Raw genomic sequence first — 14,123 nt, 5'->3', positions numbered from 1 at the left:
AGGACTTTGGCTTGAGTAATAAAGAAATGGTACAGCTATCACTAAAATAAGAAACAGGCTTATGTCAAGAAATCAAGACTGCTACTGTGTATATTTTAGATTTAGATAAAACCTAGGCTAGACATCCTAACAGAGATATCAAGTAGACAGCAGTTTATAAAAGACAAGAGTTAAGCCCAGGCTGGAGCATGAATTTGGGAGACACCAACATCCATATCTACTTTTTCAAACACAAGACTAAATAAGAGTCTTTTGGAGAGAGTGTATATAGGTAAGAGAAAGTGGTCCAGGACTGAGCTCAAAACACTGCATCTGACAGACATTCAGAAGAGGAAACTGCGAAGGAGTGGCCTGTGAGGGAACAGAGAATTGAGGAGAGGGTGGTGTCATGAAAAACAGGGTTAATAAAGTGTTTCGAATGCTCTAGGTGGTCAGCTGCATACAGTAATGTCGAGAGGCCAAGAACACAAAACAGACATCTGAATATTGCATTTGGTAATGTAGGAATTGCCAATAACCCTGCCAAGAGAGATTTCAGTGAAGTAGCAGGGAGCTGACATCCTGTAGGAATGGGTTGATGAGAGACTTGGAATAAGAAAGTAAATTTTTCTTTCAGACATTTTGCCATTAAAGGAAAGAAGGGAATGAGATGGTAGCTGGTTAAAGACATGAAGTTAAGGGAGAGATTTTATAAAGTTGGGAAAGGCAAAAACACATTTTGGAAATTAATGGTTAATCCACATGTATTAGCCCGTTCTCACACTGCTAATAAAGACATACCCAAGACTGAGTAATTTATAAAGGAAAGAGGTTTAATGGACTCACAGTTCCATATGGCTGGGGAGGCCTCACAATCATTGCAAAACACGAAGGAAGAGCAAAGAGACATTTTATATGGTGGCAGGCAAGAGAGAGCTTGTACAGGGCAACTCCCATTTATAAAACCATCAGATCTTATGAGACTTATTCACTACTACAAGAACAGCATGGGAACAACCTGTCCCCATGATTCAATTCCCTCTCACTGGGTCCCTCCCATGACAGGTGAGAATTATGGGAGCTACAATCCAAGATGAGATTTGGGTGGTGACACAGCCAAACCATATCACCAGGAGAAAAGAAAAGAGAAAAATGATGCTTGAGAAGAAAGAGAGAGCAAGAAAGCGAGAGAGAATGGTAGAGATGGAGGTATCGAAAAGACAAGAGAAGATGGGATTCAGAACTCAAGAGGGGGAGTCAATTCAAGGTAAGCAGTAACCCAGATGCAGGTAGGTTGAAAACTATGATTGTGGAGATATGAAAGAATTCCTGTCTGGTAGCTTTACTTTCTCAGTAAAATATGTCTGGAGCTCCTCAGAGTGAGTTAATTAATTGGTTACACACAGCATCTTGACCAATAAAACAAAGCAAAACAAAGCCAAAACTAACGACTGTTGAAATTAAGGCAGTTTTGTGACTTTAACAGCATTTAAAGCAATATTAGGCAAATAATATATTTGGAGAATGAAATAGTTTATCTTCTCGAATTGAGAAAAGAAAATAATACATTGTCTATAATTTGTTTTAAAATAATTCATCATAGTATATTACAAGTATCTGTGCTGGTCTAAACTTCACTTCTTGAACTGCAAAAAGATGATGATATGTTGTCTATAATTTATTTTAAAATAGTTCATCACAGTGTATTATAAGTATCTATGCTGGTCAAAACTTCACTTCTTGAATTGCAAAACGATAATGACATGTTGTCTATAATTTATTTTAAAATAGTTCACCACAGTGTATTATAAATATCTGTGCTGGTCTAAACTTCACTATAGTAAAGGCAGTTGCTTGCTCTAATCAGGAATCCACCCCCCAGGGTTGTTCAGTGGCATTCACTCTGAAAGACCAGGCTTTGGAGAAACTGCTACAAGTGCTTCCATTACCCATATTTTGATCAACCCTAGAATATTAGTATAATAAATGTCAGAAATGGGTTTTATTGTTAAAATTCATGACTTGTTAATCAGCATAATTGTGATAAATAATAGGCTCCCATTGGTTAAATTATAATTTATTTACTTATGAGGATTACCTAAAATATTTCAAAGTCACATCCCACCCTTGTATCCCATAGCTTAGATGTATCTCTTAAACTCAAAAGCAACTGTACTCTTAGACTTGGCTCTCTAGGACTGATATTTGTCCTGTGTACTGTGTCCAGCCAAGTAGAAAGGAGGAATTGTCATTCTCTGATAGCCACTGTATAGGTAACAGAGTTCTACCTCTGTAATATTATCACATGTGCCTCCAATAAATCTTTCATGCAACGTAGATGTGGGAACACGTAAAAGGACAGGAACTGGAGATTTCATGAAGCTTATAGACATTGTATGAATTGGTTTGTGTCATATTTTTGTAACTGTCAGTATACGTGGCAAAGTATGGACTGTGATTTACCTTCATTGTAATATAGTTAAGGAGGCTGTGAAGAAGTAAATAACCCTCTTCGAATTCAAACATGTCAGTGACTCACATACCTTTTTTACCAATGTGAACATATTGTGCATAATCAAATCAACTTAGGTCTGTTCACAGCAGATGGTCTACTAGACTTTCTCCTTAAAATCCGCTATACCAAAAGGTTATGTCTAGAAAATCCACTCGAGCTCTGTTTTCAATTCTGTCACTGGTTCTCCATATCTGACATTTGAATTTTTTTACTTTTTTTTTTTTTACTTTGACAAGGTCTTATTCTGTCATCCAGGCTAGAGTGCATTGGTGGAATGATAGCTCACAGAAGCCTCAAACTCCTGGGCTTAAGGGATCCTCCTGCCTCAGCCTTCCATGTAGATGGGACTGCAGTGCATGCCACTATGACTGGCTAATTTTTATTTTTTTTATTGTTGTTGGTGGAGATGAGGTCTTATTGTACTGCTAGGCTGGTCTTAAACTCTTGGCCGTCAAGAGATCCTCCCACCTTGACCTCCAAAGTGCTGGGATTACAGGTGTGAGCCACCACACCCAGCCTGACATTTGAAATCCTTTACTGGAAGTTACCATCAGATATGGCAAAGAAAACACAGAAAGAAGATATTTACCAATATGCTTTACTTCCAGTTTGTACAAAATGGATATATTTACTTTTTTAATCCTGAAGATAATGTACATAGTTTTAAATCCTTGATTTAAAGAGCTCTTAGAACAGGCACAATAAGAGGAACTGAACAATACCCATGTAACTAAATCTCTGAAAAATATATTTAATAGATCAGTGAGTGATCATAGAATCTCAGAGGAAAGTTGCTTTATGCATGCAACCAATAGCATAAATAATATACATTGTATTTTTATCTTAACTAATTTTGCACATTTTCTCAATATTGTGTAGTACTATTTTCAAGTAGCTGCTTTCAAAAGCAAGATAAAACAAAAGAAAAAAAATTATCTGTATGGGAGCATTTATAGTCTAATGTGAACTTTTTGCTACAAAATAATTCCTTCCTTTCATAGTGAATGGAGTAAAAACTATACCTGGAACATAAATTCTACATAAACTATGACCCTAAATTAAAGTCTTAGCAAAATTCTAGCTCTCAAGCAAAAATGGATATTGAAGAAGTAGCAACTACTTTTTTGTATGCACTGTATGCCTCAAATAAGAAAATCTCAAGTACATTTCAGCACATTAAAAAATTACAACTCATACTTTTAAACTGAGACTCGAAAAAATATTAAATTGATATAGTAACTAATCAAAAGGCAGACATCCAAATAGCCACTGTGTTTTTAGGTGATTCCACATTCTTAATTTTTGGCAGAGATTGCCGGTTATTCCCAATATCATTCTCTACTCTTTTTTTTTTGTAACAGAACCCCATTCATAGCTAGACACATTACCACACAGCTAAGAAAAATCTGTCTTTGATGGTTGGTATGTCCATGTGACTATATTCTGGCCAAAGAGATAAAACAGAGGTGCTCATCTGTGCTTTAGAATGTCTTCTCAAAATGTGGAAACTCTAATCTTCTTTTCCATTTTTTTTAAATGGGACTCAAATATTACTTTTGGAGCATGAAGAGCCAAAGCAGCTCATGACTACAAGGGCCATTTTCTAGGAATGGTGAAGCAGAAGGCTGCATGGAGCCTTGTGGCTAATGACAAAGTGAATCCAGGCAAAATATCTTATGTGTTAAAAATACGTATTTTAGTTAGGGTTGTCACCAATCTGACACGTTCTTATATGGTACATAGTTTTTATCAAATAAACATTTAACCATTTTAATATACTCAACTTTCCAGGGTGACATTCTTGTCTACATGTGGCATACAAGTCACACGATACTTCTTAATTGTTTCGCATACCTAAGTCTCCTTACCCATGTAGATCCTAAGTTTCTCGAGGCCTGGGACTTTATAATACCCTTTTCTTATGACCCTCAATGCTTACCACAATCATGGATATATAAAAAGTTTTAAATACTATCAATTACTCCTGTTGATATTCCAACATCCAAAATAATATAGAAATTGCACATTTAAACTATAAACAACAATACTTTGATACTTTCTAAATATCTTTTAAAACTATGTATGAAAAAGTATGCTTATGAAAATATTTTATTATTTTAAGTCATATGAGTAAATTATTTTTTAATTTAACAAATACAAAATTTGAAATAAAATTAAAATCCTCTAAATATCAATTAATCCAAATTCAAACAATATTTACTAGGCCTCCCACTTCATGGCACCATAATTAGTACGCGATAAGTAAATCACCGTGTTTACTCTTAAGAAGCTGCCGTATAATTAAAATAAAGTAATATTCTATTAAACAACATAGAATTAAATAATGAATGAGTTAATATCTGAAAAGTGCTTAGAACAGTTGTTGGCTCCATAGTAAGTATTCAATAAATCTTAGCTTGTAAGGAGGAGGAAGAGTATGTTCAGTAAGACAAGAGAAAACATGCTACTCAGGGTATGTTACAGAAGGGTCTGTTAAGTAAATATGTACTATGTGCAGGTTCTATGAGGGGTGAATTTCCCTTGTCTGCCCAATCTTGTCACTATTAGAAACTATATTTAAATAACAGGAATATGATCCCTAACTAATCCTGGGCACAGGGCTCCTTATGATGCCTTATGTATTCTCATCATGTTACTAATATATATTAACTTCACCTATTATTTTAAGGATCATACCAACATGACAAAATAGAGAAGTTCAAAAAAATACATGTTTAAGATGCTAATTTTAAACGTTTAATTTTCTATTAAACATGTATTTTCTATTTTTAAACATGTATTTTCTATTTTTCGATGAAAATACACCTTCCATTTTCAAAGAAATTACCTTCTTTCAATCCCAAAATACCTGCAATAGTAATGGCCCAAGGGTGCATGTACAGCTGTGCAAGTTGTATATGGAGCAAAAATGAGGAGTTCCACTTACAGAAACTACAGACATACTGACCCCGGCAGAAATGAGAGAAGTGGGTCAGAGAGAAAATAGCAAGGGGTAAGGGATATAGGAAAATGGAAAATACATGTTACCAAAAGGTGGCATCCACCACTCATCTCTCTCACTAATGAAAATCTCATGCAAGACCCTGGACCCAGAATTGTCAGATTTTTCAATTTTTCAAGAGTAGCTAAACATCTGGATTTTTAAATAAAAAATCCTGGTTTTTAAATATTTCTGATTCATATTAATGCTATTTTCTGTTGGCTTTATTTTTTTCTATGTAGATTACCACATTATCTACAAATAATAAGAGTTTTACTTTATTCTCTTCAGATTGTTTTACTTCATTTTTTTCTCTTAAAGCATAACAAATATCTTCCTGTTAAATGTAGCAAAAACGGTAGAAATCCATGTTTTATTACTAGTCTTAAAGGGAACTTATCTACATTTCTCCATTATGTATGATGTTTACTTTGGAGTTCTGGTGTAGACATCTTTACTGTGATAAATAAAAACATTTTTGTTTCTAATAACAGAATTGAGAAAAATTGCCAATAGGATATGAGCTCTCATGAATAAATAGCATTTATTCATAACAACAGCCAACCAACTATAAAATATATTTTTAAAATATGTAATACAGTGCTTGAGCTCTGAAGTTTGAAACAGCCTGGGAAACAAGGAAAAACCCCATCTCTACTAAAAATGCAAAAAAATAGCCAGGCATGGTGGTAGGCGCCTGTAGTCCCAGCTACTTGGAAGTTTAAAGTGGGAGAATCACTTGAGCCCGGGGAAGGTCGAGGCTGCAGTGAGCCATGATGGCGCCACTGTACTTCAGCCTGGGTGACAGAGCAAGACCCTGTCAAAAACAAAAAACAAAAAACAAACAAACAAAAAAGCAATACAAAATAAATATCCAGGAATAAACAAGAGTATTATAAGGCCACTATGGAGTAAAGTGTTAAATCTATTTAAGGATATTTTTAAAAATCAGAGTAAGTGGAGAAATATCCTATACTCTTTGATGAGATGTCATCACATTACGGAGTTCAGCTATCTTCAAATAAGTCTATAAATTTTATGCAATGCTATTCAAAATTCCAGCTGAAGTTTTTTGAGGAACTAAAAAAACTTATTCAAAAACTGTTTATGGAAGATTAATGTCTACATGACCTAAGTCATCTTCAAAAAAGGGGGGTGAATAAGCTGACTTGCTGTACCAGATATTAAGTTGTATTACAAGGCTGTGGATAGGAAAAAGTAAGTCACAGGAAGAAGAAAGCCAATCATTAACGAGCATATGAAGAGAAGCTCAAACCCACTAGAAATTAGAGAAATGCAAATTAAAATGACAATGAGAAATCACGTTTTACTGATTATATAAGTAAAGGTTACCTCTCTGGATAATACTAATTGTTAGAGACGTGTCCCCGTATAGTACTAGGGGAACATAAACTAATGCAGCTACTTCTGAGAGCCATCTGGCAAGACTTAGATTAAATGCATACCTGGGACCCAGCAATTCAAGTCTTGCCATATCATGCAAGTCAGTAAGAAGGCATGCATGAGGCTGTCCATCATGGACTTCTTTATGATAGCAAAGAGCTGTAGACAACTTAGGTGTCCACCCACCATGGAGGGAATAGGGAGTTAGATGAGATGAAGGGACATCACAGAGAATGAAGCATCAGTCAGAAGCCACAGACTAGTCATACTAGTCCACGGAGACTTGGAGAGAGTCTTAAAACATGTTGCTGTCTGAGAAAATCAAGAAACAGAATGAGGTCTGTAGCATAATATGGTCTATATAAATTAATAATTCAAGCACACAAAACAAGACCACATGCTGTTAAAGGGTATATAAAAATGTTTTAAAAGGAGGTTACCATTGGAAAGATGGGAATGGCTCATAAAAATGAAAGGAAAGGAAAGGAATAGAAAGGAAAGGGAGAGGGAGAAGGAGAGGGAGAGAAAGGAAAGAAGAGAAAGAGAGAGAAAAAAAGAAAGAAAGAGGGAAAGAGGGAGAGAGAAAAAGAAAGAGAAAGAGGGAGAGAAATAGAGAGAGAAAAAAGAAAGAGAAAGAAAGAGGGAGAGAAAGAGAGAGAGAAAGAAAGAAAGAAAGAGGAAGAGAAAGAGAGAGAAAAAAGAAAGAGAAAGAAAGAGGGAGAGAAAGAGAGAGAGAAAAAAGAAAGAGAAGAGGGAGAGAAAGAGAGAAAAAAGAAAGAGGGAGAGAAAGAGAGAGAAAAAAGAAGAAAGAAAGTGGGAGAGAAAGAGAGAAAAAGAAAGACAGAAAAGAAAGAGAAAGAAAGAGAGGGAGGGAGGAAGGAAGGGGAGAGAGACAGAGAGAGAGAAAGAAAAGAAAGAAGAGAAGAAAGAAAGAGAGAGGGAGGGAAGGAGGAAGGAAGGGGAGAGAGACAGAGAGAGAAAGAAAGAAAAAGAAAGAGAAAGAAAGAAGAAAAGAAAGAAAGAGAGGGAGGGAGAAAGGAAGGAGAGAGAGACAGAAAGAGAGAAAGAAGAAAGAAAGAAAGAGAAAGAAAGAAAGAAAGAAAGAAAGAAAGAAAGAAAGAAAGAAAGAAGGAAGGAAGGAAGGAAAGAAAAACAAAACAGAGGAAGGAAGAAAGGAAGGAAAGTCTAGGAGCAGTGGTTCATTCCTGTAATCCTAGCACTTTGGGAGGTCAAGGTGGGAGGATAGCTTGAGGCCAGGAGTTTTAAGACGAGCCTAGGCAACATAGCAAGACCCCACATTTACAAAAAATAAAATAAAAGAAATTAGCTGGGTGTGGAGGCACACACCTGTAGTCCTGGCTACTCAGGAGGCTGAGGGAGGAGGATTGTTTGAGCTCAGGAGTTAGAGGCTGCAGTGAGCCATGATCCTGCCACTGCACTCCACTCTGGGTGACAGAGCAAGACTCACACACACACACACACACACACACACACGGAAAAAAAAGGAAGGAAAAAAGAAAGGGAGAGAAGGATGGAGGTGTGGAGGGAGGGAAGAAGGGAAAGCTGTTTATTGGTAAAATGTAAAGACCGAGGATAAATAACAATTATGTGGAAAATTTAAAATAATACATATGTAGACACATAAAGAGACATTTCCTCAATTTTACAAACAAGATGACATTATTGAGAATGACGGCTATGGCATCTGGATTTTTTTTTTTTTTGACACAGTCTTGCTCTGACTCTTTAAATGACATCTGGATTTTGAAATAAGGATTCCAAGCCCCTAGTTTACCCTAAAATGTCTTCTAACTGGGATTTCTAGTCACCATCACCCATTTATGGTAGTGTGACAGAGAAGTCTGATTAACCCTGAAGTTCTGTTGAGGAGATTTAATACAATGAGAGACAGAAAAATAAAGCCTCATCTATGCTCAAAATCCATAGTCATTCTCCTCCAATTAGATAAATATAATAAATACCATCATCCTCTTTATATTGTATTTATCCGTTTAACCTTAGACTTTTTCAACCACTCTATATGAAGCCTTCCTTTCTTTTTAATAATTGTAAAAGTCCCAGACTGGAAAAACAAATGAAGCAAAACAAAAATACACGTGAAGAATACATTTGGTATTACTCAGGCAGAGCGGGTGACTGACTTTATCTTATTTTGTCCTGGTTTTAATAGCATTACCAATACCACAGTTTCTAATGCTAGTGCAGCCATTAGCCCTTTGAAATAACAACTAAAATCTACGGATAGTAAATCTTGTGACTTTCTTGAGACTCTCTAAGAGGTTACACACAAAAAGTCTTGAGAAACCTGATGTCAATACAAAGGAGAGAGAGAGAGAAGAGAAGAAAGAGTTTAAAGTAATCCTTATATAAGTTGAGTGAGTATTCAAAACTCACTGATCAGGATTCCGATCAGCACGCAGGACTGTCAGATCAGAACTTTCCTGAAGGTGCTTGTATTACACAGGAACCCCACATCCAAACCAAAGCACTTTAACAATCCAAAGAAATGTATTTTCTCAATCGCAATAATCATTTTCATTTCATTGAAAGAAGGAAAAAAAGAAAGAAGAAAAAGAGAGAACGTTTGTCAGATCTTGTTGTTATGAACGAGGATAATGTTGAAATACATTCCCAAAGCCTACCTTCTGGATACCAAGGCTGTGTGTGAGGAGGCCATTCTTTCTCTTCACGGCAAAAGGACTTGTAGTCAGGACAGCAATCAGAATTTTCTCTGTCACAGAATTTATCACAGTAGCACAACGCATTCGCCGCATAGAACTCAGTGACACAGCCATCATCTCTGTCTTCACAACAGCCAAAATTTCTACAGTATTGCCCTTGGAAAATGGCTCTTTTGAATCGAGTACCTTGCAAAACAGTGTGATTCCTAGTGAAATAAGCCTCTAGGTCCACTTCTCTTTGAGATAAATACTGCTTCTCCATCCAGATTTCTGTAGTAAGATAAGAGAAGATTAAGATCTTATATCCGGTCCACATTCTCTGGAAGTCAGGTATAGCTTCCACTTTCCGTTATATCCAATACCCTTAGCCTTGTGGGCTTCTCCTTGGAACCTGAATTCTAGTCATTAAGACACTTCAGCCTGAACCCTGAAACTGATCCTTTACTTGAATGAGTATACTTCTTATAGTTAAACATTAATCAAGAATTTCAATGTTTGACCAAGATAATGTATGTTAGAAATAAACTATTGTTATTCCCCCAAAGTTAAAAAACTTATATTTCATATAGTGTAGAAATTTTGCATCATCAAAATATCTACATAAAATCTTATGCATAGAGATACATTGAATATTGCATGCCTCTCAAAAAATCTAGGTTCTTAAATCAAAAGCCTCCTTAGAATATACATGGCCCAGATTATGGCTGTAATAACCACTGGCAAGGCGCAGGAAATTCAAAAGTCAGAAATGCAATTATTCGTTTCACCTGCCTGCATTGAAACGAACATCCAGGCTCTCATGAGGTTGCCTGCTAGGATCTGTCATATCAATAACAGTTGCTCTAAATCATGCCCAGTCACACACTGGTTTGATTTCCCATCTGTACTCCATTTACCTACCAGAAGCGTTTTGATTTCAAGGCTTAGTGGAACCTAATTCAGCAAGAAATTCCCTGAGGGTGACCTTAGTTCTCTCCACCTGAGTCCCTGCTTAGCACAAACACTGGGAACCTTCAGTATCTTGAAGGCAGCTTATAGTCAAGAAAAGTCAGTACTCGGTGTGAATGAACTATGGGGGGAGGGTGTTGTGAAGGAAACTGGAAGGACAAGGTGTCATTGTGTTTTTATAGAGCTGTGTGTTTTCACTGGTTTTTGGCTACACTGTATTTACTCATTAACTACAACAACTTCCTTTGGATTGGGGATAAGTAACCAGCAGAGGATGATTCAGCAAGAGTTGCTGGGGGGACTAGTGGAAAGCACCTGTCCTGGCAATCAGAAAACCCGGACTCTGGTCCCTGAGCTACTGTTTAATTGGTTCTATAACCTTGGGTTCACCATTTACTTCTCTGGTCCTCAGTTATTTGTCTATGAAATGGGGTATTCCTTTCCCAGACTATTTCATAACTCCAACCCTACAAACTTGTTCCTTGACCTTGCTGTTTATTTTATTCAACTCACACTTTTGTCTTCATTGTGTCGTTTTCTTCTGGCACCTTCCTCTCAGGCTTTAAACCAATGTGAGTCTCTCTTTTTAAAAAAAAAAAAAACAAAGTCTACATAATCTTGATGTCACTATCCATAATGCCCCTGTCTCTTCAATCCAACACCTGCTGCCTCCACTTCCTTGCCATCTACTGAATCACTAAATTACTGCAAAGTACTGCCTCCATTCCCACCTGCTTTCACCAATGACCTCCTACCAGCCACTCCCCCATGGATCTGCATTTATCCTTGTCATACAGGTGTCTTATGCAGCATTCAAAGAGAGTAGATGTTAAGTGTGCTCACCAAAAAAAGAAAGAAAAAAAAGGATGAAAGAGAGAAGGAAGGAGGGAAAAGAGAGAGAGAAAGAAGAAAATGGAAACTATGTGAGGTGATGGACATGCCCATGAGCTTGATTGGGGTGATTATTTTACAATGTATATGCATATCAAAACATCAATTTGTACACTTTAAATATATACAATTTTTATTTGTCAATTATACCTCAGCAAAACTACAGGGAAAAGAGAGGAAGGGAGCATAAAAGTTAGACTAATGGAATTCATATCCTAGTTCTGCCACTGACTAGCAGCATGTCTTTGGGTATGTGGCTTACTCTATGCTGCAATTTGCTCATCTGCACATTTGGATATTAATATTTATTACTACAACAGATGGGTGGGAAATTTAAATGCGATAATAACACAAAGTACTTAGCACATCACACATGCTAAATAAATGTTAATTTTCATTAATAAGCATACCCACTACCTAGAAACTCTTCCTCCCTTGCTTTCTATGCTTTCATTCTTTCTTGGTTCTCTTCCCATTCTTCACAATGCTCCCAATTTACCTGCCCACTTTTGGATTCACTTCCTTCCCTTCTCAATGATCATTTGAAATGGACTTTCACTGACATTCTCAACATTCCCACCTCTAGTCCTCATACCTCATATTCCCTCAGACTTCCAACATGAATCAGTTTAACAGCTATGGGCCACAAGATCATATCCAAGGTGGACCTCCAACTTTCTCTCTCTGAACTTAATTTATACCATTTTACACCTTGCACACATTGGTCCCGTCCTTACACTGGGTTTCTTGCCCATTCCTCAAACATACCACGGACACTTCTGTCTTAGCGCCTTTGCACTTGCTCTTTCCTCTGCCTGAATCATGCTTTCCCAGATAACCGAATAGCTGTATCTCTTTCGGCCTCTCAGAGAGGTCTTTCCCACACACCCTGTCCAAAATGACAAACCGTCTTCCGTCTCAGCATCCTCTCTCGCTTTCTCTGTACTTATCACAGTATACTACAATTTTATTCATTGGCTGTATTTTCTGCATTTCCCCTCCAAAATGTAAGATCTACAAGATCAGATAATTTTGTCTATTCTGTCTTGGTTTTATCTCAAGCTCCTAAGACAGTGCCTAACACATAGTAGATGCTCAATAAATATTTATTCAATAAACAAATAAATCCTGCAATTTGCATTTTTCCCCTCTACCTTCTCTACTGAGGGCTGCTGGAGATGATCTACTAGACCATGAAATTGGTGACACCATAAATTTTGGGTTATTTATCTTAGCAGATCTCTTAAAAGCTGCTCATATTTCTTTAATTTGTCTCTTCTTTCCCTTAGTGACTACTACAAATCTCTTTGCCTTCCTAACTCACTCTCTCATTTTCTAGAGATGACCCTCTCCCACAGGTTACTAAGAAAACAAAAACAGCAAATGTTAATCCCACACCTTCCTGTCATAAAAACCATAAACCTATCTACACTTGCAGCCATCTTCCTTTCTTCCTTCCAGACTCTGAAGATAAGGTACCAGGGTTTCCAGATAATTCTTCCGTCTATGATTTTCAGTCTGACACCATTTATCTCTTTCTTCCCCTACCCCTTAGGTCCCACACATCATCAACCTCCCTCTCAGCCAGTTCCTTCAGTCCATTAGCAGGACAGTAGCAGACACCATTGTCACCCCACTCATATTCTCAACATTCTTACCACTTTAGTACAAGCTAGTTAGAACTACAGCTATGTGAAGTATTTATTGGCCAAAGCCCACTCCTCCTTCTCCCTCCCCTACTCCCAGAATAACAAGCCAGATATGTTGAGGAATTAAAACCCTCCCCCAACCCAGAATCAAACTTGATTTTATTTTTAATTGAAAATTAAAATTGCATAATTTATGGCATACAATTTGATGCTTTGTAGTTTGTATGTGTACATTGTGGAAAGGCTAAATCAAGCTAATTAAAGTATACAGTAGGGCACATACTTATCTTTTTTTTTGGTGAGAACACTAAAATTTACTCTTCTAACAATTTTCAAGTATACAGTTGTCTCTCGTTATCCATGGAGGATTGGTTCCAGGACCCCCTACAGATACCCAAATCAGCAGGTACTCAAGTCTCTTATGTTAAATAGCAAAATATCTGCATATAACCTGCTGTATATCCTCTTGTATAATTTAAATCATCTCTAAATTACTTACAATACCTATTACAACGTAAATGTTACATAAATAACTGTTACACTGTATTTTTTAATTTGTATAAATTTTTTACTGTTTTATTGCTATCATTTGTAGCTCTTAAAAATATTTTCAATTTGAGATTGGTTGAATCCATCAACGCAAAACCCAGAGCTACAGAGGGCCAACTGTATATTATTATTATCTATAGTTGCCATAATTTACAATAGATCTCTGAAACTTACTCCCCCTAACTGAAATTTTGCAACCCTTGATCAACATTTCCCCAATTCCCTTATCCCCCAGCCTCTGGTAACCTCCATTCTACTCTCTGCTTCTACCAGTTCAACTTTTATAGATTCCACATATAAATGAGATCATTTAGTGTTTGTCTTTATGGGTCTGGCTTATTTTATTTTTTATCATGTTCTTTAGGTTTATTCATGTTGTCACCAATGACAACATTTCCTTATTTTTAAGGCTAAATTTTGTATATATACCACATTATCTTTATCCATTCATTCACCAACAAACACTTAAGTCGATTCCACATTTT

The 14,123-nt window shown here is 36.6% G+C and overlaps 1 protein-coding gene across 4 annotated transcripts in view; it reads right to left on the bottom strand.

Annotated features, from left to right (window-relative positions):
- The window catches only part of TINAG (tubulointerstitial nephritis antigen), an 82,616-nt gene extending 71,928 nt beyond the window's left edge, over nt 1–10,688 (bottom strand). For 2 of the 4 annotated variants that reach the window (XM_016955679.1, XM_009451489.4), the window contains exon 1: nt 9,563–10,040. In XM_016955679.1, the coding sequence (XP_016811168.1) occupies nt 9,563–9,917 (355 nt within the window). In that variant the 5' untranslated portion in view covers nt 9,918–10,040. Of the gene's footprint in view, nt 1–9,562; nt 10,041–10,501 lie in introns of those variants that run through there. The other 2 variants (XM_016955678.3, XM_518550.6) reach the window with 2 other exon arrangements.
- Nucleotides 10,689–14,123: the final 3,435 nt, after the last annotated feature.

The sequence above is a fragment of the Pan troglodytes genome, chromosome 5 (genome assembly GCF_028858775.2).
Source record: "Pan troglodytes isolate AG18354 chromosome 5, NHGRI_mPanTro3-v2.0_pri, whole genome shotgun sequence".
Taxonomy (NCBI): domain Eukaryota; kingdom Metazoa; phylum Chordata; class Mammalia; order Primates; family Hominidae; genus Pan; species Pan troglodytes.
Note: the sequence above shows the minus strand (reverse complement) of the source record. Positions and strands in the feature narration are given on the sequence as shown.